Source organism: Malaclemys terrapin, chromosome 2 (assembly GCF_027887155.1).
Source record: "Malaclemys terrapin pileata isolate rMalTer1 chromosome 2, rMalTer1.hap1, whole genome shotgun sequence".
Taxonomy (NCBI): Eukaryota; Metazoa; Chordata; order Testudines; family Emydidae; genus Malaclemys; species Malaclemys terrapin.
The window spans coordinates 253,749,659-253,775,357 of record NC_071506.1 but is presented as its reverse complement, the minus strand read 5'-3'; the positions used below and the strand labels follow the sequence as shown (position 1 = coordinate 253,775,357).

General features: G+C 40.4%; 1 protein-coding gene across 2 annotated transcripts in view; it reads left to right on the top strand.

The window, feature by feature from the left end:
- LOC128831034 (protein adenylyltransferase SelO-like) overlaps window positions 1-25,699 on the top strand; it is a 47,951-nt gene that overhangs the window by 13,680 nt on the left and 8,572 nt on the right. For both annotated transcript variants that reach the window (XM_054017074.1, XM_054017073.1), the window contains 9 exons: window positions 217-286; window positions 2,084-2,156; window positions 3,801-3,884; window positions 5,691-5,820; window positions 6,136-6,180; window positions 6,280-6,361; window positions 6,453-6,545; window positions 19,250-19,329; window positions 20,744-20,787. In XM_054017074.1, the coding sequence (XP_053873049.1) occupies window positions 217-286; window positions 2,084-2,156; window positions 3,801-3,884; window positions 5,691-5,820; window positions 6,136-6,180; window positions 6,280-6,361; window positions 6,453-6,545; window positions 19,250-19,329; window positions 20,744-20,787 (701 nt within the window). The remainder of the gene's footprint in view (window positions 1-216; window positions 287-2,083; window positions 2,157-3,800; window positions 3,885-5,690; window positions 5,821-6,135; window positions 6,181-6,279; window positions 6,362-6,452; window positions 6,546-19,249; window positions 19,330-20,743; window positions 20,788-25,699) is intronic.

Here is a 25,699-nt window from a genome sequence, read left to right as displayed (position 1 = left end):
CTTCTAATCATGTTCTGTGTGTGAAATATTAAGTTTTATTGCTAACGGATTCCATTAGGGTCTTATCCATTTCAGTTAATGGGTATTTCTTTATTGACTATACTGGGCTTTGATCAGCCCTTTAATGTGGAGAATAAGAATGATTAGTCATCTCTTTGGCACATCAGTCCTAAAAATACTGGTTTTGCTTAAAGAACTCTTGATTTTTTTTTTCAGGACACTGCTAGACTTTGTCATACAAGAACATTTTCCATCAGTAAATATGAATGATTCAAATAGATATTTGGTGAGTATGAGAGAGACTTTCACTTTGCATGCATATTGTCAACAAAACATCATTTGTATTAACAATATAAAAATAAATTTAAAATGTTGCAAATATCACTGAAGTGGACTTGCAGTTTTTAATCAAACAGATGTTTGCAAATATTATTCTTCAATATTCTCACAGTTCTCCCTTCAAGTATGAAGATTGTCTTTTCCTGCCGTGTTACTTTACACAAACATTTTCATTTTGAAAACAACGAGGAGTCCAATGGACCTTAAAGACTAACAGATTTATTTGGGCATAAGCTTTTGTGGGTAAAAAGCCCACTTCTTCAGATGCATGGAGTGAAAATTACAGCTACAGGCAAAAATATATATTGGCGCATGAAGAGAAGGGAGTTATCTTACAAGTGGAGAACCAATGTTGAAGGCCAATTCAGTCAGGGTGGATGTGGTCCACTCCCAATAATTGATGAGGAGGTGTCAATACCAAGAGAGGGAAAATTGCTTTTGGGATTCCCAGTCCCTATTCAAGCCCAAATTGATGGTGTTAAGTTTGCAAATGAATTGTAGCTCTACAGTTTCTCTTTGAAGTCTGTTTTGAATTTTTTTGTTGAAGAATGGCTACTTTTAAATCTGTTGTTGAATGACCAGGGAGATTGAAGTGTTCTACTGGCTTTTGTATGTTACCATTCCTTATGTCCATTTATCCTTTTACGTGGAGACTGGCCAAACCGGACAATGTACATGGCAGAGGGGCATTGCTGGCATATGATGGCATATATCACATTAGTAGCTGTTCAAGAAATTGTTGAAATCCAGGTGGAATCCCTTGGGTCCATATGATGAAGATGTCATCAATGTAGCATAAGTAGAGGAGGGGCGTGAGGGACGAGAGCTGAGGAAATGTTGTCCTAAGTTAGCCATAAAAATGTTTGCATACTGTGGGGCCATGAGAGGCAGGCCAATCCTTGCTTACAGACAGCCCCCCAACCTGAAGCAAATGCCAAAAGCAAACTACACACCACACCACAGAAACAATAACCCAGGAACCAACCCCTGTAACAAACCCCATTGCCTTCTCTGTTCCCATATCTACTCTAGCGACACCAACATAGGACCCAGACACACCATTAGGGGCTCATTCCCCTGCACATCTACTAATGTGATATATGCCATCATGTGCCAGCAATGCCCCTCTGCCATGTACATGTACCGCTTGTAAGGTAACTCCCTTCTCTTCACGTGCCAATATATATTTATGCCTGTATCTGTAATTTTCACTCCATGCATCTGAAAAAGTGGGCTTTTTACCCACAAAAGTTTATGCCCAAATAAGTCGGTTAGTCTTTAAGGTGCCATTGGACTCCTTGATGTTTTTGTGGATATAGACTAACATGGCTACCCCTCTGATATTTATTACGGTAATATCCCATTCTCCATTAATGTTTGTTCCCCTTAGGCCCTTCGTATACTAATCATAGACTAGTGATGGAGTGCAGGATCATGCTGTACCCTAAATAAATGCAATATCATTACTATAACACTTTCGTTTTAGCATTATTGCAATTGCAGCTGAATTTGTGCATTGTCACACAGCTCTGGGTGTTCTTGGATAAGATCATCATGCAGCCAACTCATTGAGAGTGCCATGTAAAAGTTCTGACAGGCATAAAAAAGATGTGCCCAAATATTAAAAAGAAAACAGTATAATGTGCCAACTGTTACTTTTAAATAAATTATATATTTGATAACATACTGTTTATTCGTATTTATTAATGAAAGGGTTTGAAGTGAAAAATGTATTTGATTTCAGGACTTTTTCTCTAGAGTGGTATTGGAGACTGCAAATCTGATGGCATTGTGGATGTCAGTGGGATTTGCTCATGGTAAGCAATGATAGCTCAATTAAATTATTGGTGTGGTAATTGTAAAATATTAAGGTCTGTTAAAAGTCCCTTTACCCGTAATAAACTCAAGCCTTTTGGTTTTGGTATTTGTTTTGTTTAAATTCCCTAGAATGTATCCGTGTTTGTTAAAAAATTTAAAAAACGAGTTAAAAACGATGCAAAAAACTAACGTCACAGTTTTTTGGGTAATTATCAGGGTTAATATTGTGGGGGACAGGAGGATGGAAAATAGCAACAAGTAGAGAAAAGTAAGAGTATTGAAAATTTAAAATAGTTTAATGCTGTGGTTTATTTCATGAATTGTATATTAACAGTACGTAGGTATATGCACATGTGTGCATGCGTCCGTGTGTGTATCTTCCAGGACATTGCCTTACGTTAACAGACAGCCCCACACTTACACTTAGATTAATTTATTATTAGCATTAACACATTTATCTAATATAATGTATTGGATTTTCTTAAGATAATTAGTATTTTCATGTACTTGAAGGGTTCAAAGTTCAGGTGAAAATCAGTAAAAAACAAAAAAAAAATTAGCTTTTGTAAAACCTGGGGATTTTTTGATAGAGATCGGTAAAAATAAAAAATGAAGGTCCTCACATATACTTAATAATGGCTTTTGCTTCGTCATGTTTACTTCTTCTCTTTTTGTCCTTTATTTCAAACTTTTTGGCATTTTTGCCTACAACAATACCCCTGTTATTGTTTAGCACTTCTGCAAGTTTTCTCTGACAGAGTCAAGAGATGTTTTGATTTTCAAAGTGCAGACAGATTATGAAGAGGCAAAAGACTGGCATAGTACATGGGCTTCTCAAAAAATTCTTTAAGAAGGGTTGCTGGTTAGTGGCAAAGAACACAGTTGTATCAATATTACTTATTTCGGTCAGTCTACTGGATTTTTTTTTGAAGTGAAAACTTTAGATGATACAATACAGTGGTTGTTTTTGAAAGACAGTTGCACTGACGTAGCACTAGTGCATATAATAGTGTTTTGTAATATATGCAAAGACCACATGTTGGTGTCATGTAATTGGCATGAGTTTGTGATGCCTTCATTAGATCCTATCTTATATAGTCAGATAGTGCAGTGGTGGGGCCATATCAGTACCTAAATTCACTGATACATGAATTTATTGGTACAGCATCATGGGAATACTTGTTTATTTGGAAAACCACTGTACTATCAATGTGCTATGAAACTTTGTTTCAGAATTATACCCCATAAGGAGAATCAGCATGATATTGCTAATGTAGCGCACACACAACTCACAAGGAAAGGAAAATAATTGATCAAATGTACATGAGGTAGTCATAGTTCCTCAATGTTGCCACTGAAAGTAAAAGAAGACAGTGCCATATAGGCATAGAAACCAGATGTGATATCACAGAGACATCAGATGTTTTCAGTTTTGATATATAAAATGCCTGCAAGGTTGGGAACAAGGGATTTAGCTTAAAATCCAGACTCTCATCTGCTGGGCCCAACTTTAGATATTGTAATTTAGATCCACCATAATCTAGGCTTTTCAGCAAATTTTCTGCTTTTGATAAATCAGCAGTGTCTAGACTAAACAGCTTTATTGTTTTGATAGTTGTTTTTTTGTTGTTGATTAATTCTAGGTGTGTGCAATACAGATAACTTCAGTTTGTTATCCATAACAATAGATTATGGTCCATTTGGTTTTATGGAGTCCTATGATCCAAGTGAGTATGGCACATGTATTTGAATATACCTTTTGTGTTGGACATGAAATTCCTTCTTATTGTGTTAAGTTATATAATTTTTGTTTGCTCAGAAAGTTATTAACATTATTAGCACATGGATTCTGCATATGTGTACTGCATGTACATTGGTCAGAAAATAAATTTTGTGCATCTAGTTGCATTTTAGATCAGAGAGTAGTCTTACTGTGTATTATACAAATTATATTTTAAACTGTACACTAAAAAACTTGCAGATAATGTATATTACTACTAAACCCATTTCCACGAAGAATCTCTCATACTGACATTCATCAGATTCCCAGATGCTATAGCAGAAATCAAGAAAAATCTGTAAAAATTGAATACAACTAAAAGTAGCCAAAAGCAAAATCTGTCATATTTTATCATTTTGACTTTACAGTCATAACTGTTAATCCGGGGGTGGGGGGAGGGCGTCAAATCTGCCCAGTTATGACACTCTACTGTAAATCTTTCATTGAAAGCATGAATTACATTACTCTCTCCATCTGTAATAAATAGACATAGGTCCAGAAGATGGTGTTCAGATGTACATTACATTTAGGCTGGAGTTTGGAAGTCAAATCATGGCTGGGGGTCAGGCTCAACGGTGTTGAAATCTCACTGTCTATTTTCATAAGATTTCAGGCTCAAGTGATGAAAATCTCCTGAAATCTGATCTTGTACACCTTGGGCATATCTCAGCTGGAACCTTAAAAGAGGCTCTTCTAGTTTTCTTTCTTTCCCTGAAGCCAAGCCAGAGGAGTGGATGTAGATCTGGGGATTCAGGTTTGAACATGTGCCTCAGCTCCCAAAATTCACAGTTATGTAGGTGGGCTGGGGAGGAGAATGGGGTTGCATTTGAAGTAGTGTTTTGGGCCCACCTCTAGTAACAATGAATCAAACAAAGTAGAATTCCTATTTGACACCAACTCTGAGATGCTGTTCCTAGTCACAGTCCTTGTTTCCTTCTGAGTGCCGGGGCTGATCCCCATTAGTATTGCTTCTGGTAGTAGCTTCCTCAGAGAGTACAAAGGAGGATCCAGGACGGCAGCCTTTCCCCTCATAGACACCGACCAGCAGAGCTGGCCCTGTTCTGGACAAGACGTGCATGCTGTATCATTTCTGAGGTTGATGCTGTGGCTATGTTTAACCTTTGCTCCTGGATGCATTATGCCTTTCATTAAGGGTATGCATTTGCCTATTCGCCACTCCTCAAAGTGGACTTTCTTGTGCTGGAACATTTTAGCCCTAAATATTTCAGAAGCAAATATATAATTATATACATTTTGAATTAATCTTTATGTTCAGATAATTAGTGTCACTAGGCTACTTAAAAATATATGCATCTCATTTACTTAGATTACATCTTAAAATATATTGTTGTTTGGAAGACTGGAATCCCTAGGCATCTAACCATATGATATTTAATAGTAGCATTATTTATATTAAAGAATACTGAAAAACATTATTCAGAGTGTAAAAAAAAATGGCTGTTTAAATATCTGAATTTATTCTGTGTCTTGAAGTAGGAAAACAACACTTGTGACCATCTGGGAACTTGTGCTCTAAGAATGTTTTCCTTACTCTGGCAATGTTAGATCTTGGGCTAATCCAGTGTAAATAAATATTCTTGTGTTTGGAGTACTCTGAGTTAATATTTAGTGCTTGCAGGACTTCTATTAGTTTACTGTGCAAATATGAAAAATTAGCCTAGTTTAAAATTTTAACTTTGGTTGTTTATTCTAATTAATCTGTTGTAGAAATGTGATGTTTTGTTTCAAACAGATTTTGTTCCAAACACATCTGATGATGAAAGGAGGTATAAAATAGGAAACCAAGCAAATGTTGGGATGTTTAATCTGAACAAGCTGTTACAAGCTCTAAAACCTGTATTGGATCGCAGACAAAAGCAGCTGTAAGTTATCCTTAAAAATATCTTCACACTTAAAAGAACTAGAGAGATATGCTATAATGGCCATATGTGTAGGAGAAAAGGGGGCTATCTTTTTAGGAAGTTTGATTTCTAAACAGAAAGTATTTTCTGGATATGTTACAGGCCAAACAAGACTGTTTTTAAAACAAATAAAAAAAATACCAAAATGGGGTAAGAGGGAAGTTTTTCATAAATAGGTACAAGCCAGAGGAAGGTTTCACACTTGAATGTGAAGCTGAATTGTATCTTTGGTATTACTGTTGGTCAATAGGATTTGATATTTCCTTACTTTTATAGTGCTTTCCAGATTCTGGAGGGATACTCTGAGCATTATTATACCCGGTATGTACTTCCATAACTCAGATTTTAAAGAAGCATATACGATAGAATATGTTTTCGGAACAATTTCTTTGCCTTCATAATTTCTGTTACTACTTTCAGTTTTACAGAACTATTTAGAGCAAAATTGGGTCTCCTTGGGGAGAGTGAGGATGATAACTATTTGATTGCATTTCTCCTAAAAGTGAGTTTATTATTGGTCATTCTTTTGGGGATATTTGAACTGATGTCTAATATTTTAAAAATACTGATAGAAATGTATTTAATTTCATTAGCTCATGGAAGATACAAAGGCTGATTTTACAATGGCATTTCGGCAGCTCAGTGAGATTACTCAAGACCAGCTAAAAGAGCTCCGTATTCCTCAGGTATTAATTAATACATGATATTTTAGGAACATCTTACTGGCCTTTGAGCTCTCCTAGGCAAGTATGGAATGAATAAGTGAGTAATTAAGGGTACATAGTGAAAACTGCATGCATCAAATTTTCAGTTACAGGCATAACATGGACACTAACAGAACTATATCCCCACACAACTTCACTTGCATGAATGCCTGCATACATCAGGTATGTCTTCTGAGCACCTTCAGCCACATTAGATGAAAGGATTGCTAAGAGAACTCCATCTCCTAACATGTTTTATTGCTTTTAAGTGTATATGTTTAAACAGCAGAAATATTAGTGGGGAAAAAACTACTTTTGTTAGTATAGAGATATCTAAAAGCAGTTCTTCATAAAGCATATATGGTATCTTCAAAGTTTACATTCTACAGCCTTTACAGATAAGGACCCCACATCTGCCAACTTTATATTTCTTCTTCGAGCAGTGTCCACTTCAGGTGAGCTCATGCCCTTGTGCCTTTAATCAGATTTTTGGTAGTAATGCCCATTTGGCCCATGCATGTGACCTACGCTTCCTTGGGCCCCGACTTACACAAGCGTTCCGTTCCAGAACGCCTTGCGTAACTCGAATTTTGCGTAAGTTGGGAACGTATACCCGACCATTACGCACAAAAACAAACAAACAAACTTTCTAGCTTATGGAATTTACGAAACTTTTTCCGTAAGTGTGGATTTGTGTAAGTCGGGTTTGTGTAACCTGGGGAGCATTTGTATAGGGCTGCATGGATGAACTGGCCCAGTTCCTTCTCAACCTCCTGGGCCTAACACAGAGCATTAGTGTGCCTTACTTTTGAAGTTTCTGAGCCTGGTTACCCTTCTTTAGTTAGTTATTTTATTTACTTTTTATTTAGGGGGACTTTCTCTTGATCCCTTTTCCCTTTGGGAAGGGAAAACTTCCCATATTAAATTCCTTTGCCCTGGGGTATGTCAGGCTTTCCAGTCTTCAAGCAGTGCATCTCTTACCGGGAGGCCATTCCATTCAGTGACTGGCATTCCCGTTGTCTCTGTTGCTTGGGGGTGTCTTGTATCCCGCATAAGTGCTCCATCTGCTCAACTTTTAAGGGCAGGGCAAGAAAACATTGAGAGCTAAAACTGAGAATCTTAATGATGGAGCATTCCCTCCAACTGGCCTCAGATCCAGGTCAGGAGACCCCCCGGATGTCAGTCACTTAATTAACACAGTGCCCTGTCAACTTTGACATGTTTACCTGAGGTGGATCCACAGAGAAGACCCATAGAAAACAAAGTCATTCTCCACAGAAAGAGTCCACTTCAAAAAGACCTCAGTCTCCACAGAGCAAGACTTCTGCGGAGACCTTGCGTCCCACCTTGGGTATGGCTGAGGCGTCAGATGCTCTCGGAATAGATCCTGTGCCTCAGGCGCCAAGCTCAGCAGAAGAAAAGCATGCTTCATCGAAGCAGTCCAAGGCTCAGAAAACGGTACCCGGAACTTCTTTGATAAAGTCTATATCTAAGTTGGCCACTAAGATGGCGTCAGTACCGGGAAGACACCATGCCTCTTATCCAGTCTCTGCACTCCCCAAGACATCTTCATCAGTACCATGTATTTCAACTAGAGTGGACTTGCCAGAACAGCATAGACCCTCAGTACCAACAATGGAATGGCGCCCCACTCTTCAAACCAACCCGGTATCATAGGAGTTCAGATTCTCAAGGGATCTATTTATTTTGGAGAGGCCGGAGTCTCCCTTATTGATCGGTACCAGGAGGTTATCAGTACCAAGAAAAGCACAGTCACTGAGATGCGACCTTTCCCCAGTACCGCTTGACTCGCCAACATCTTCAGAGACTACCGGAGCTCCCCTTCTTGAAGAGGAGGAATTTTCCTTCAATTTGAATATTTTGCTCCAGGGATTTCCATCCTGACACTTCTGATAAGAGAGTTGCATCAAAGGCCCGTGTATCCCAGACTTTGTTCAAGCACAAGTGGTTGCCACCCCCGTCAAGGCTGATTCCCCACTCTGGCACTTCGAGTGCAGAAGGTGGGGGCCTGCAAGGACTCTAAAAATTAATACTTGCCACTCCAGGCTTGTATTAAACTCCCAAGGTTGCAACTTCTATCTGACCTTGCATTGATAGATGCTGACACCACCCAAGTGCAGAACCTCTTTGAGAGACCAGGAAGGCTCTCCTTCCTGTGGGGTACCCTCAAGCCCTTTCACACCCCCCGCCTTCCGGGAAGAGATGAAAAAAAGAACAACAAAAAGGAAATTAGCTGTTGCCACCAGCTAATTAAACAACATGTGCAAACTTCTTAAGACACAAAAATCTTAAAAAAGGTCAATTTGATTAAAAAAAAAAAAAAAGGAAGGAAAATATATCAGGGAACTCAGCTATTGCTAGATTTTAAAAGAGCTATTACAAGGATTAAGCACCAAGAATAGTTTTTGTTGAGGTCCAGCTTAAAGGTTACAAGCAAAACAAAAGCACCAGGGTTAGCACAGCGGAATCCACAAGCCATAAAGAAATAAAGGGATAAACCTAATCACGTCTTCCTAGACATTTCCTGATCTACTTACATATCTGGGGTTTCAAATGAGTAGTTTCTAGGTATGATACTGATGATTTTTCATACCTGGCCCCAAGCTTTTTACAGCATCACTGCTCTGTCCCCCTCTTCCCAGGAGAACAACCACAGACAGACAAAGGAAAAGCTTTTTTTCCCAATTTTAAAAAGTTCAAGCCTTCCCATTGGGTCTTTTGGTCAGGTGCCCACTCACTTCCTTTTACCTATGCATAACAATGAGACTTTTTTTTAATCTTTACCAGGTAAAGCAAGTAGAGAACAGCTACTAAGAGGGATTTTATAGCTAACTGGCTGGCTGGGTGTCCTTAAAAGGGAGTTACCGCGCGCCCCCCCCCCTTCATTTATCACAACCCCCGATGCCTTTTGGTCCTTCTCAGAGGCCTACTGGGATCCATCAGCAGTTTTACCATGCCCCTAGTCTCTCTTTCAGGAAATACAGGGGAGAAGCTCCTGTACTCCAACTTCTCCTCCTCTCTTACCTCAGGCACCTTTGAGGGGCAGGAGGCCAGGGCAGATAAAGAGGTCACTCCTCAAACAAACATTTCTTCATCTTCCCCAGGTGAAGCTGTTATACCTCCCACATTGACTGTGGCTGACGACTTTGGACACTTTTAAAAGTTAATGGAGTGCATTGCAGATTCCCTCCAGATCAGGGAGTCACAACATAAGCTCCTGGACATCCTCCAATGGACTCCCTCTACCTGAGTTGACCTGCCTACTAATGAGGCTCAATTGGATCCTACCAAATCCATCTGGGAGTCCCCTGCGATGATTCTGCTGAAGTGCAAATGGGCCTATAAGAAAATATTACATCCCGGCTAGGGACTCTGAATTTCTGTTCACCCATCCAACACCAAAGTCCTTGGTTGTGGAGGCAGTAAATGAACATGGCAGACAATGTTATGCGAAGGCCACGGAATATGATAAGGATCAAAAATGCTTTGATCTATTCAGCAGTAAGATCTATTCATCCATGACTCTTCAGTTTAGGATTGTGAACTATCAAGCTCTCATGGCTAAATAAAATCACTCAAATTGTGCCAAATTCACCACCTTTATTGAGCATCTGCTGGATGATCAACATGACCAGTTTCAAGCTATTGTTAATGAGGGTCATCTGTTAGCTAGAACGTCACTACAGGCCTCTTTGGATGCAGCCAATACTGCCGCTCAATCCATCTCTGCAGAGGACTTCCTGACTCTAGCTGTCTGTATTCCCAAGGGAGGTCCAAATCATGGTTGAAGACCTCTCTTCGATGGCCTCAAACTGTTTGCTGAGTCCACTGATGATTCACTGTGTACCCTTAAGGATTCCAGAACCACATTAAGATCCTTTGGGATTTACACGCCTACAAACAAATGAAAATTTAGTAGATCCCAAACTGCACAAAGATCCCTTCCCACTTCATTCTCAGGTTTTCAGAGACCGTATCAACCACTCAAGAAAAAGTCAAGGTTCCAGAGGAAGAGATCACCTGCTCCTTCTGCATCATCATTATCATCTAAGCATCAGTTTTGATGGACTGGTCAAGGGCCCGGAACTATCTCTCAATACCAAGCTACACATACACCATTTTACCCATCTTCCACTCTTTGGAAATTGTTTCTCCCATTTTCTTTCTGCATGGGAGAGAATCACATCAGACAAAGGGATGCTAGAGATCATAAGATCAGGATATGCTATCCATTTTACCTCCCTTCCCCATCTCTCTTCAGGGACCTCTCTCCTCGTAAAGCAAGAAGTTAACTCACTTCTGCAAATGGGTGCAATAGAACCAGTTCCTATTCTGTACAGAGGGAAGGGGTTTTATTCCAGCTACTTTCTGGTCCTGAAAAAGAACAGACAGTGGAGACCAATTTTAGATCTAAGACTCCTAAACAACTTTTGTCAAGTCTCAAAAATTCAGGATGGTGTGACTTACATTTATAATTCAGTGATTACAACCGGGGGATTGATTTTTAGCCCTCCATCTTCAGGATGTCTATTTTCATATCACAATTCACACATTTCACAAATGATTCCTGTGCTTTTCAGTAGACCAGGATTACTTTCAATATTGAGTGCTCTGTTTGGTCTTTTGTCTGACCCAAGAGTGTTCTCAGATGTGCTGGCAGTGGTCGCAGCTTATCTTTGACATCCGGAGATAACCATTTTTCTGTGCCTTGACAAATGGCTACTCAAAGGCCAGTCTTACAATGACGTTTTTGACACAATAAAGAGGATGAGCTCCCTGTTCCATGAGCTAGGGTTGCAGCTCGACATTGAGAAATTCAAGTTGAACCCGGTACAAAGAATAGAGTTCATAAGAGCCTCCTTGGACACTATATCAGCTAAGGCTTATCTTTCCCTCAACGGATTCTTGATGTTAGCAAATCTTGTCTAAAAGGTTCAAATCAGCCCATAGATATCAAAAAGAAGCTGTTTTCAATTGCTCAGACACATGGCAGCCTACACTTTTGTGATACCATGTGCCAGGCTCCACCTTTGATATTTCCAGGGCTGGCTCAGGACTATTTGTACTCCAAACAAACACAGCTTGAACAAGTTAGTGTCGGTCCCTCGTCAGGTAGGAGAGTCTCTCAGTTGGTGGAGGGACACCGACAAAGTCAGTGCAGGGATTCCGTTTGTTCAGCCTTCTCCCTCTATCACTATAACGACAGATGCAGCCCTGAGGGGCTGGGGGATGCACTTGGGGGGACCCTCACAGTACATGGCAAATGGTCTTCCCAAGAGATACAACTACACATCAATCTCATCGAACAGAGGGCAGTCAGGAATGCATGTATTCACTTCCTCCCTTTACTCAAGAACAAATCCATAAAGAGTCTCATGGACAACATAGCTTGCATATTTTATGTTAACCGACAGGGATGGGCCAGGTCCCCTTCCCTGTGTGCTGAAGCAGTAAAGCTCTGGAACTCGTGCATAGCCAATTGCATCCTTATTTCAGCAACTTATCTTCCAGGGATATAGAACCAGTTAGCAGATGACCTCAGCAGGCACTTCTCCCAGGACTACAAATGGAAGTTGGATCCTCAGATTCTTGATCAAAATTTGGACTTGGGGAGTTCAAAAATAGACCTCTTTGCCACTGTTACCAACAAGAAATGCAAACGCTTTTGCTCAAGGGAGAGATTGGGTCCTCTCTCTTTTGGAGATGCCATCCTCATTGCATGAACAGAAGGCTTTCCATATGTTTTTCTCCCAACACCCTGATTCTGAAGGCGATTAATAAGATCAAGCACAACAAAGCCATAATAGTCTCAGCGTGGCCCTGACAAATATGGTATCCTTTCCTGATTCACCTAACCATCTGTCAGATGATCAGCCTTCCATCCATTCCTCATTTTTTCCCAGGATGCTGGCTGCACTCTTCATCCCAACCTGAGTGTACTTCGTCTCAGAACTTGGCTCCTTGATGGTTCATGGGACTACAGTTGACTTGTTCTAAGGAGGTATGTAGTGGGGTGGACACCCGCTCCTGCCCTGAAGGGTAAAAGCAGCCCTGGAAAGGGCTTCAGCTCTAAAAGCTGGGCTGATTGGGGAAGCAGCCGCAGCTGGGCCATGCCCCAATCAGGCCTCAGCTGGCTCTATATAAGAGGCTGGGAGCCAGGAGCTCAACAGTCTCTCTCTGCCTTCAGAGAGAGAAGGGTCTGGCTGCTGGGAAGCTCAGGGTGTCTAGAGTGAGGCAGGGCTGGGGAAAGGCCAGAGGGGCTGGGGAGCTCCACGCTGGCAACTCCCCAGGCTGCAGGGCCCTGTCCAAGGCCCCAGAGAGGCATTGGGTTCCAGAGAGGGGCAGCAGGTCCAGCAGTTGAAGGATTCTTAGTCTTCACCCATCCTACAACTGTAAGATTTCTGTGGATACTGGGAAACCTTTTTCCCCAAGTTAAGGAACTCACTCCTATCTGGGATTTGAATTTAGTACTTAGATGCCTTATGCTTTGAGCCAAACCTCTTTCCTCATTAATTTATCTTGGAAGACAGCCTTTTTGGTGGCAATCACCTCTGCTGGCAGAATTGGAGAAGTAGGGGGCTCTAATGGCAGATCCTCCATTTACAGTATTTTTCAAGGACAAGGTTTTGTTATGTCCACACCTGCATTTTGTACCCAAGATATCATCTGAATTTCACATCAACCAGATTATGCACCTTCCGTTCACCCTCCGCCCCCAAGCCTCATCGGTTCAAAGAGGCCATTTTACATGCTTTAGACATTAGGAGGGCGGTAGCCTTTTATTTGGAAAGAACCAAGTCATTTGGGAAGTAACCCAAACTGTTTGTGACTATTGTGGATAGATCCGAAGATTCAGCAATTTCCACCCACAGACACTCAAGGTGGATTTCTGATTGTATCATATTGTGCTATAAATCTTTAGCTATACAGTCTCTTTCTAGGGTGTTGTCCCATTCCATGAGATCTCTGTCTGCTGCTATGGCATTATTCAAGAATGTTCCTATGTTTCTGGAAATGTATAAAACTGCCACTTGGTCTTCTGTACATACTTTTCCTAAGCATTATGCACTGGTCCAGTTTTCTAGATTAGATGCTGCAATTGGAAATGCTGTGGTGTCTTCAATCTTGGACTTGGCACAAAAGTCTCCCTCTCTAGCTGGGGTTACTGCTGGTAGTCGCTGGAAGTGGAGCACCTATCAGGGACACTACTCAAAGAAGAAGAGGTTACTCGCCTTATGCAGTAACTGGAGTTCTGTGAGATGTGTCCCCCTCTGGGTGCTCCACTACTCTCCCTCCTTCCCCTCTGCTTTGGAGTTTCCTCTGGGGACTTTATGGTACATAAGGAACTAAGGGCAGTTTGCCTGCACAGCCCTATATAGCCTTGCAGTGAGGCACGAGGAAGCTTAAGGCACATATGTGGGCTGAACGGGCACTACTACGAAAAATCTCCAATTAAAGGTGCAAGGGGCATTAGCACACCTGAAGTGGAGCACCCATAGGGATACACATCTCAAAGAACTCCAGTTACTGCTCAAGATGAGTAACCTCTCTGTGTAAGTAATCCCATATCAGTGTAGTGGGAATACTCTCATGCATGAAGTTACTCATCTGTGTAGATCTATGAGCTAAGATGTGAAAAAATTATCTAATTTACTGGATTGAGGTCTAAATTTTCAAAAGTAACTAAGTTGTGTATGCAAAATATGGTCACAATCCTTAAACGTTTTGAGTGCTTCCTGTGAGCTTCATTGGGAGTTGAGCACATCAGTGCAAACAGGTAATTATGCATGCAAAACAGATAGTTTCCTATGCAAAATGGATTACTGCATGTTCATTTAGCCATTTACATTATGCAGTTATCTGCTACGACACACATATATTGTGTACATGCAGCATAGGCACCTAATTTTGCAAATGTGATAAAGGGAGTATTTGGATTCTATAATGCATAGGCTATCTGTGATGGGACTGTCACCTGATGTGCTGGAATTACCTCTGAGCCCATTTTCCACTGCCAGCTTGGGACTCCAGAACCCTGCCTTGTTAAGCCAGACACGCTAGTTTGTGCAACACAGACCCAGGTCTGGTCCACACCCCCAAAGTTGCAGACTTTAAACAAAAACTGCTCAGCAAGTCACCTATTTCCAGCACCCAAACACCTTGTTCCCAATGGGATCCAAACCCCAAATAAATCCATTTTACTCTGTATAAAGCTTATACAGGGTAGACTCATACATTGTCCGCTCTCTATAACACTGATAGAGAGAGACGCACAGCTATTTGCTCCCCCAGCTATTAATCACTTAGTCTGGGTTAATTAATAAACAAAAGTGATTTTATTAAGTATAAAAATAGGATTTAAGTGGTTTCAAGTAATAACAGCCAGAACAAAGTAAGTTACCAAGCAAAATAAAACAAAACACGCAAGTCTAAGCCTAATACATTTAAGAAACTGAATACAGGTAAATCTCACCCTCAGAGATGTTCCAGTAAGCTTCTTTCACAGACTAGACTTCTTCTTAGTCTGGGCCCAATCCTTTCCCCGGTACAGTTCTTGTTAGTTATAGCTCAGGTGGTAACTAGAGGTTTTCTCATGACTACAGTCCCCTTTGTTATATTCCACGTCCTTTTATATCTTTGCCACAGGCAGGAATTCTTCGTCTCTCTCTGGGTTCCCACCTTTCCTTCTAAATGGAAAAGCACCAGGTTTAAGATGGATTTCAGTATCCTGTGACATGTTTCACATGTCCTGTGAGACTTCATTACTCACTGGCTGGAAGGCTTCATTACTCACGTATGCAGGAAGGCTTACAAGTAAACAGAGCCATTTACAACCAATTTTCCTGGTTAATGGGAGCCATCAAGATTCCAAGCCACCATTAATGGCCCACACTTTGCATAGTTACAATAGGACTTCAGAGTAATACTTCATATTTCTAGCTTCAGATACAAGAATGATACATTCATACAACTAGGATGAACACACTCAGTAGATTATAAGCTTTGTAATGATACCTTACAATATACCTTTTGCATAAAGCATATTCCAGTTACATTATATTTACACTCGTAAGCATATTTCTATAAAACATATGGAGTGCAACGTCATACTATAGTTGGGGAAATTAGCATTTCTTGCACTCTGTCTCAAGGTTGGAAGTCAACAAAATAGATCAGATACTCAGGTAGCATAAACTGGCATAGCTTTGTTGTCTTCTCTGGAGCTGCACTGATTTACATCAGCTAAGGATCAGACTTGATATTTTTTTCTTTTAAAAAAATGTAAAGTCAAATAAACATCCCCATAAGATTTACAATAGTCAAAATAGTAATTTGAGGTAATATATAACATTGACAAGGTTTCTGCTAGTTTTGGAGGTAGCTATGGGTTTCATAGAAATCAGTCTAATATAATTAAATTTCATTTTAGTTTAATTAGTTTAATGTTTGTACAGAACTTTGAATATGTAACACACCAGAGAGAGCTAAGTATTAAATTAATATTGAAGTGATGGAAACAAGGTAGGTTGTTTTAAGTTAAGTATTGTTCACACAAAACCTGCTTTTCATAGTGAGGAGGAGAATGGAGTTTGTGCAACAATTGTTGCTTTAGAGTTGCCTGTTCTATTTTAGGCCTTTCACCATCTGTTTCCATGGCAGCAAAGCATTCAGGAATCTGGTATATTTCAAAGACAAAATACAGGAAATTCCATTTTCACAACAGCAGTAACAGACTTAAAAATCCAAAAGGCTCTGAAATATTTAGTGTGTTTAACCCCAACCCAGCTCCACAAACTGGTAATAAACAAAACTCTAGTCTAGATCCACAAATTAGCACCTACTTTAACCTAACATGGGCCCACCAATAGGTACTAAGCCTGGACCCTACTTTGGGACCATTGGCCCACCCCAATCCAATCTTGTTCCCACTTGCCTGCATCAACCTTAACCCTAGCCCAGGCCCACTGGGTTTTACGTAACCCTGACTTCAATGTAGCAGGCTGCACCCAGCCTGGAGCTACTAGCCAGTCTTCACTCTGAGCCTAGCCCTGGTGCTGGCACCAAACCTAATGTTAGCTAGGGCTTATCAGGTCACACTCAAATTTAGCCTTAACATGTCCACTGAGCCATCCCCAGCGTGGCCCCCCAGATGACCTCAATCTCTGTTTTCATTTAGGCCATCTAGCTGGCTCCGAGACCTAATGCTAACTGGCCCATGGGCCATCGCCAGCCCTAATTTGAACCTGGGCCCACCATGGCCCCATCCCTCATCGGGTCCCTCTCCAATCCCAACATGGGCCTAGGACTAGCCCTGATCACAACTTAAGAACGTGAGAACACATCTTTGTCCCTGTCCAGCCCATAGTCCCAGCCCATCCCACAGATAACTCAACTGAGCCTAACCTCCAGGCCTAAATAACAAAATAAAACAGGTAAAAACAATCTAGCAACTGTAAGATGAAGTAGAAAAATATACAGATTGCATTTAATGCTGTCCTCAACAGTGGAGGATTAACTGAGGTGTTGACTGTGTGGAGGACGCTTAGCAAGTAGTAATTTAATAAACAATAAACAGTATAGACTCCCCAAAGGGGACTCCTGGAAATCTGGAAGGAAACACACATCTTTTTACAAAGGATTACTGTGGCTATTTATGGTACTTTTTTCTTTGTGGGGAGCACATTTCATCTTGTCCAAAAAACTCATAGACCCTCTTTATCTTTTGACCTTTTTTGCTTCTCTTCTGAATCCAGCTCAGGACAGGCTAGCAGATATACAAATGCATCCTTGTGGGAGGCAAAATGCTCTTGTGCATAAGGCTGAGTGTGAAAATCAGGAGATGTGGATTCTGTTCCCAGCTATGTCACAGACATTTAGATGATCTTAGCCAAAGTCTCTGCTTTTCAGTTTCCTCATCTGTAAAATGAGGATACCTGCCTCAGTGGGTTGCTCTGAGGTTCGATTTGTTAATATTTGAAAAGCTCTTTGACAGCCTCAGATGGCAAATGCTGTAGATGTGCAAAGTACTACTGTTTTGGAGAGACTCATGTATACCAAAGGGATGGCTGAGAAGAAAGACGTAAGAGCAAGAATAGCTTTGTAAGAGACAAAACCTCTCCCTGACTCTTAGCGGATGGAATCCTCCCAAACATGCAGTGGAGTTGCCCTGAGGCTACAATAGCAGCTGTGGGCTGCAGTTGTGTTCTTGGTTACTGCATCTCCTCTTCTGTGAGGGGCCACGCGGGTGAATCAGTTTAGCTGTGTCTGTCTCTCTGAGGTACTTATATGCCCCCCATTACCATAGTGTCTGAGCGTCTCACAATCTTTAATATGTTTATCCTCACACCCCCTACTTGTAAGGTAGGGAAGTGCTATAATCCCCATTTAACTGGGGGACAGAGAGATTAAATGTCTTGCTCAAGGTGACCTAGGAAATCTGTGGCAGTAAATCCTAGGCCAACACCCTAATGCTGGATGATCATTCCTTTCCTTGTGTAGTAATCACACCCCTTCACCAGGCCGAGGGCCTTCTGCAGCCCTTATTTGGGCTGTTGCTGTTTGAGTAGCTGAACAGACTGTTTCAAGCATGTCAATTTAGGCTTGTCTAGGAGAAAGTGTTCTGTTCAAGGTAGAAAATAATTTAACCCAGTAATTCTGATCCCCCAAACCTTGTTTGAAATACCAGATGTAATTTTATGCTGTTTAAAAGATTCATATGCATGCAAAACAGATAGTTTTATCTATGCAAGAATGCTTTGCCAGTGGCAAGGTATGTTCTTACAAATCAGCAGACCACTCGCATATCTCTCTCCAGATGCACATATAAACACATGCCAAAACCCAGCAGGAATATTGCAAGAACAGCAATTTAACACCATTGTATTCTCAACTAGGAGTATCTCTTTTCTCCTGCTAAAGCCATTTATCCTCATATCCACACATAGGAATACTGGACTTCCACATTCTCCTCCTATCCACAAGCTGGTTGCTCAAGCCAGTCCTTCTACCCAGTTACTTTCCCTGACTCCCTTGTTTTTCTTTCTTCTCACGTCCCTTTCTTTGTTTCACTCTTCGTTTCCTTCTCTCGTGTACTGTGGTGTATCTCTTTATGCATATCTGTGCCTGTTTCCTCTTAGACTTCTTCTGTAATGTTTATCCATTTTTGCTGGCTTTTTTTGTCCCACACAGACAACGCAAAGCAACTGTAAACACAGTTTCACCAGCTTGTGAAACCTGATTTGTGGCTGCCCTGAGTCTGCTTTCTCATCTTGCTCCTTTATCAGACTTCTTTCTCCTCCCTTTCCTTCCCAGTTTCCTCTCTTCTTTTCTTTGTCTACCACCTCTTTTCCCATTCATTTTCCTTCCCTCTCACAAATATTTGTAAATAGCTGTGTATTTTCTGTAAAAGAAGTGATTTATAAAGGGGCCTCACTTGAGGCACACAAAGCTCAGACACAGGTAGCACGGATATCCTTGTAGCATCTCTCTGGGTTAGCATGAACCACAAAGCAAGCACACTAAAGAAAAGTTAAGTGCCAAGCACTGTGGCTTCTTCCTGCCCTGCTTATGTCCTAGAATTTTTTACAAGCAATGAACAAAGTGAACAGATTTATAAGTAACAACCTGCAGTGTGTACCTATCATTAACGGTATTTTTTAATTTAGGAATTCTGGGCTCTGCAGGACCTTGCTAAACACAAGTTCTTTTCAGACTGGGTTACTATATACCTCTTGAGATTAGGATGGTAAGATAAATACAGTTTCAAATTAAAAATAACAAGAGTATGTTTGCCAGTGGAATTTAGGTGGGGTAAACTTAATCTTATCCTGGTCTGGGTCAGATATTGCATGGTCTTCAGCCAATTCTATATATTGCTCCTGGGCATACTTTTACATGCCATTTTTCCCTATGTGAATGGAGATCTCGCTAGCTGCCATGATAATTGCATGGCTGGAATGTATATTTATTCTATCTAATTACAATCTGGTCTATTCTGAAACACAACTTTGTAAAAATGACGTTATGGAGTTCAGCACTGAAATGTCCTTCAGTGACCCCATAGGATATTTACTCACTTTACAATTATGGTTGTTTTTTAAACTGACAACCCAGCAAACTCAGTCTGGGATTTGAAAGTCAAGCTGTGTTCTCTCACTAGTAATCTATATGCTTCTGGTCAGGTGCTCTTCTCATATACACTTCTGCAACCCTGTTGCCTTGGACTTAGGGGACTGCACAGATGTGACTCAATGTGTAATTGAAAGACAGTGGATTGCATAGGTGTCTGCTTCACAGTTGGAACCAGCTAAAATTCTGTTGTTTCATAAGCCAAAAAAGAACCCTGTTTGCTCTTACATAGTTGTGTTGACTTTGCAGGGCTGATAGTGGTAACAAGAGAAATCAAACATTTTTAAACTCACGACAATTCTCATTCTCTTTAAAGATACAATTCTCAGGGAGCAAATGTACATGAGGAGCAAATCTGCAGAGAAAGAAAATGCGATTTTCACATAGTCACTTTTCAGAGTGTAATTGCACTTAGGGGGTTAATCCTGCTTCCATTGAAAACAATGGCAAAACTCCTATTAACTTCAATGGAAGGAGAACAAAATATTTTAAAAAGTAAGTAAACCCCACAAATGCATGGCAAAATTATGTGCCTAATTTGTCAGAGCTGCAGCTACAAATCTGAGATATTGGTAAATCTCCAATAAGATTTGTAATTTGGCATTTGTGCCAGTGAATAAGTATTTGTCATTTGCATTTGATCATATGCAGTTTAGGAAATTAGGTCAATAGTGTCAAATGGAATGCATTTAGAATATATTCAGTACAGGAATGAAACTCAGCCACTTTGTACTGGATGCATTATCTTCTGAGAAACCTTGAGGGAGTATATGTACTAAACAAATGTAGAATGAATACTTTCTGAATGATGTCTTGGGAAAATGTTAGGAGAGAGATAAAAGGGAAAATAGATATGCCAGTTAGGTTTGTTTAATTCTTGCTGTTCAACTAATGGAATTATTGATTTTTTTCTATTTACAGTAGGATAGGAAACTATAATGAAAGGGAAAAGAGGGAAATGTGGTATCATCAAGAGAAGTTAAAGTGCACAAAATTCATGTAATATTTTTTTTTTTATTTTCCACATATAGTAACATGGGTGATTCAGACAGTACAAGAAGAAAAAGAATGACAGGTAAGTAAATCAATTGAAGAATTTAGAACTTTTCAGGCAATTGGAAATCGTTAGGTAACAGTTCATTCACAGAATTATGCTATCCATGCACTAGGTATTCAATTAAATAATTACTGTGGTTGTGACATGTCAATGGTCTGAAGAAAGTATCAGAATTGTCCACTGGGAATAGAAATATGTACATTTGCTTTCCTGCAGGTTATACAGAGCCTGAGTCTGTGACTGTTAGGGTACTGTGCCAGGTACAGCTTTTTTTGTCTGAGGAGAGAGAATGGGTAATTGTATTTCATGGCAATTGTATTTGTTTCATTTTCCAAACAAAATCCCCAAACAACTCAAAAGCACTATCACACTTGTACGTGGTGCCTCGCTGCACAAAACATGGTTCTTCAAGGCTATCAACCCCTTCTTTCAGGAGCACTAAAAAGTACCATATTTTTATGAAGAAAAGGAAACAAGGGTCAGATTTTGGTCTTAATTACACTACTGCATATTTGGAGTAATTCTGTTAAACTTTGATAGAATTACTTCAGATTTATACCAGTGTAATTGAGATCAGAATCTGGCTAAACGTATCCTGACAGAACTGTATATACATACTTCAATTGAACAAATGGTCATGAAGTTCATGGCTTAAAATGAAGCTTTATTCCTTCAACAGTTACTGTTTTCACTCCTTCTGTACTGCATTTACATTAATTAAATTAAAATGATCCACACATCCTCTTCAGACTTCTTCCTTGTGTAAATTATCACAGTTTGTTACTTTAATTTAAAGTAACTGAATCTCTTCATAATTACTTAGAATGTGAACAACTAATCTCATCCTGTTGCTGTGGCAGTTTAATCTAGGTGAAAGATATTCATGAACAAACATTATTAATCGATGTTTCTAATCTTTCAAAGGTCAAGATACATCACATTGTTCTGCATTTCATTATTTGATTAAAGCCAAATATACTTCTCTATGAATGCTTATCTAAAACTTGTGAAGTACAATTTACTTTTCTGCACCATTTTTTCTGTTGAGCAAGTATTAAAATGCAGTACCAAACCTGTTGCCATTTTCATACAAAAAAGCTTTGAACATGTTAAAACAAAAAACATTCTGTTTTTTAAAACTTGTTTTTATCCCTTTCCCGCAACAGTCTCCATAAAATAAAGTAGAAATTAGAAATGCTCATAGCTGGCTTTTGGGACCATGGATGTGGGTGGAATCCACACTTCCTCTGGTTTTTACATTCCCTGAAAACCAAGACTAATTTAAGTTTTCATTTAAAAATCTGGTGTCTCTAACCCTTTCCATTGTGGGGGCAGCCTTCTGAATATAAATTGACTGGTAGGATTGAAAGTTTACCACTGATTGAGATAATGGACTGAAATCGCTTCTGCTGGTTCAGAGAGAGGACTAAATTGCACATCTCTGCACCAGCAAGGAACTTGAACTGTCCTCTGGGTGAAATTCAACCCTGGCAGGTAGAAGCAAATGCAGCCTAAGAGAATCTAGCCTTATATCTGAGATATCAAATAGTGGACTTTACTTTGATTCTGATAGCTAGACTCAGTGCTCCTGTCACCCCGGATTTAGAATAATCCTATTACTAACACATACACATATTGGAGAGGTAAACTGGCACCTAAAAATATAACTCAACAAGTAAATCTACATCAGAGCATTATAAGTGGGATTTACAATATCTGTATGAAATCTTAACTCTTAGGGAAAATAGTATTTCTTTCAGAAATATCAGTACTTTTACCACTACTGCTACTATAGCCCCTTTTATATAAGGATCTCAAATCATTTTACAAGTACATTAATAATCATCAAGCTTCACTTGTGAGATAGGGTAGATGTTATTAGTTATTATAATTGTGATTATCCACATCACATGGGGGAAACTGAGGCACATAATTTAAATGACTAGCTCAAAGCTCCAGAATGAATCAATGGGTGGAGTTGATAATTGACCCCAGAAATCCTGGCTCGCAGCTCCTGATAATCACTAGACCACACTCATCACTCTTTCTCACTAGACTTGCATTTAACGTTATTATAACTACAATACCGTTTTATATCAAAAGATCAATTTCTGTTGTGTACATAATATTGAAATCTCATTTACGCATTGTTTAAAGATGACATCGCAATACTGACAAAACTTTATTATTTCCTAATCAACATGCAGTTATTAAAATCATATAATCATTTCTTATCTTAGCATAGTTTTATACTGCTGCTTGTCATCATATATTACTCCTGGGGGAATTTTGCTCCAAAAATTAAAAATTCTGCACATACTTTAAAATTCTGCAAAATTATACATATTTTATTTGTAAAAATAACATATAATCAGACCAGTTTCAATTATTTCGGTAATTTATTTCAAAATATCTGTCAGGAAGTATGTCTGTAACAATAGAGACAAAAAAAAAAAAGATTCAGGAAATGTGTTTCTGACAAATAGATTCCTTGCTAGGCATATTAATACAGAACTTTGTGTAATGCATTTAAACTACAATACAGAAACGCATTTCCTGCACTCCTCAGAAGCAGTGCAAAGGCTTGAGGGCTTGGAGGAGCTGAGGGAGAGGGAAGGAGCCTGGGCGTGAACCCGGAGGGTTGTTGGGTGTGGGTGAGAGAAGTATGGAAAAGGTTTTTTTGGGTGGGGGAGGAATTGTTAGGCAATTGGGGAGCTTCCCCCATGCAGACCCTGGCTGATCCTAGCTTCTGCTATTCAGTCAGGTACATCTGCCCCGTCCCTGTGTGTCCCTGTACCCCGTATCCCTTTGTGTCTCTACACTCCCCTACCCCCTGCCACATGTGTCCTGCAGCCTCCCTCACCCAGCCCTATACCCCCTGTCCCCTTGTGGCTGTGCAGCCCACCTCCCATTCAGCCCTTGGCTCAACATTGTCACTTCACTAGCTCCTGAGTTGCTCCCCTCCCCCCTACTAGCCCTTCTAAATCCCAGTCTGTGACTGCCTAGCAGCTCTGTGTGCCCCACTCTGTCCGGAGCCTCCTCACCTGGCCCTGCTGTGAGGAATGCAGCCTCTCCGGCTGTCTGCTCTCTCTTCTGGAGCCACAGCAACCCCTGGTGGATGAAAGGGGTAACTGCAGCACATCTTCATCGGAATCTATATTTTGCAGAGAAAAAAATGTGCAGGGGGACATGAATTCTGCACATGCGCAGTGGCGCAGAATTCCCCCAGGAGTAATATATCTGAGCGACATCTGTGTAAAATCATTAGCAATAACAAAATCTGTAGTGGACTTCATGGAGTCTTTATCACTTTTTCCTTTTCAAGGTAAAATCTCTACTAGGGGTAGGGTTTGTGGTTCTGATTGTTTAGACTTTATTAACTTACCTTTTTTTCGTAGAAGAGGGTGGTTCAGTGTTGTGAATGTCATATGGTGGAAAGACCTTTTCAAAGAGGAAGGTTTTGCAGCATTTCCTAAAGACAATCGGACTCTGGATTTGCCTAATCTCCTCTGAATCTCTATTCAGTAGCCATATCTCCTCAACTCTTATGCACTGTGTCCTGGCCTTTGTGATCTACCTTGTTCCAGAGCTGTACCACTGTTGCATCAGTTATTATAATAGGTCAAAATTCAGTCTTTAATAGATCAGGCCCCAGCTACATTAACTGCTTTGAGGATTAGGACCAAAGCACTAAACTGATATCAGAAACTGTTTGGGAGCCAGTGGAGGGATTTGATCATAGGCCTGATGTACTCATGATGGCCTACCCTGTGGAGTAGTTGTGCAGCTGTATTATGTATCAGCTGGAGCTTATGCATTGTTTCCACATTCTGCTTCAGATACAGTAAATTACAGTAATCCATCCTGAAGGAGACAAGTGCATGAATCACTGTGGCCAAGTCCTTATCCTCAAGGAAAGAGCCACATTTCATTGCAAGCTGGAAGTAAAAGAAGGTAGTTTTAGATGCTGATGCTATCAGGTCATCCACGCTTAGTGAAAAGTCAAACTGAATCCTGAGGCTTGACACTAATTTGGTAAATGGGGGTAGTATGCTATGAGTGGAAGGTGGAAACACTGTCTTGGCTAGCATTCAACGCATTTCCTTCTCCAACTAGCATCACATCGGTCTTGCCTTGAGCCAGCTGCTCTTCACCCAAGAGCTGATGACTTGCTGGCATTGTGTTATCATAATAGTGGTGGTGATTGCATCAGATGAGAATGAGCTATATAGTTCACAGCTGAGCCCAGGACGCCTCACTATCTCTGCTGGTTGTCTGGAAGATATTGAAAAGAAGAAGGAATAGTATGGATCCCTGCAGGAAGGGAGGTGAGGGTCTTTGGAGAGGAGCAGTTAATCATCACCACTCTTCGAGTTCTGCTGGAGAGGAATGATTGGAGCCACTGTAGTGCTTGAGAATCGGGGGTAGCCGTGTTAGTCTGTATCTACAAAAACAACAAGGAGTCTGGTGGCACCTTAAAGACTAACAGATTTATTTGGGCATAAGCTTTCGTGGGTAAAAACCTCACTTCTTCAGATGCATAGATGCATGTCTCTATGCATCTGAAGAAGTGAGGTTTTTACCCACGAAAGCTTATGCCCAAATAAATCTTAGTCTTTAAGGTGCCACCAGACTCCTTGTTGTTTTTGTAGTGCTTGACCATCTATCCCTCCTATGTCATGTAGGCTGGTTAACAATACCACATGGCCCACTGTGTCAAAAGCTACAGAGAGTTCCAGCAGCATGAGCCTGGAGATCTTACCTGTGTCTGTGGCCATAAGAAGGTTGTCTTTTAGTGCCACTAGAGCTGTCTCTGTGTTGTGCCCTGGTCTGAGCCCTTGGAAGGCATCCAGCATGTTAGCTGATGTCATGTGTTGGAGCTTGGTGGTTACTATTTTGTTCATGAATGGGAAGTTAGAGAGGGGCCAAT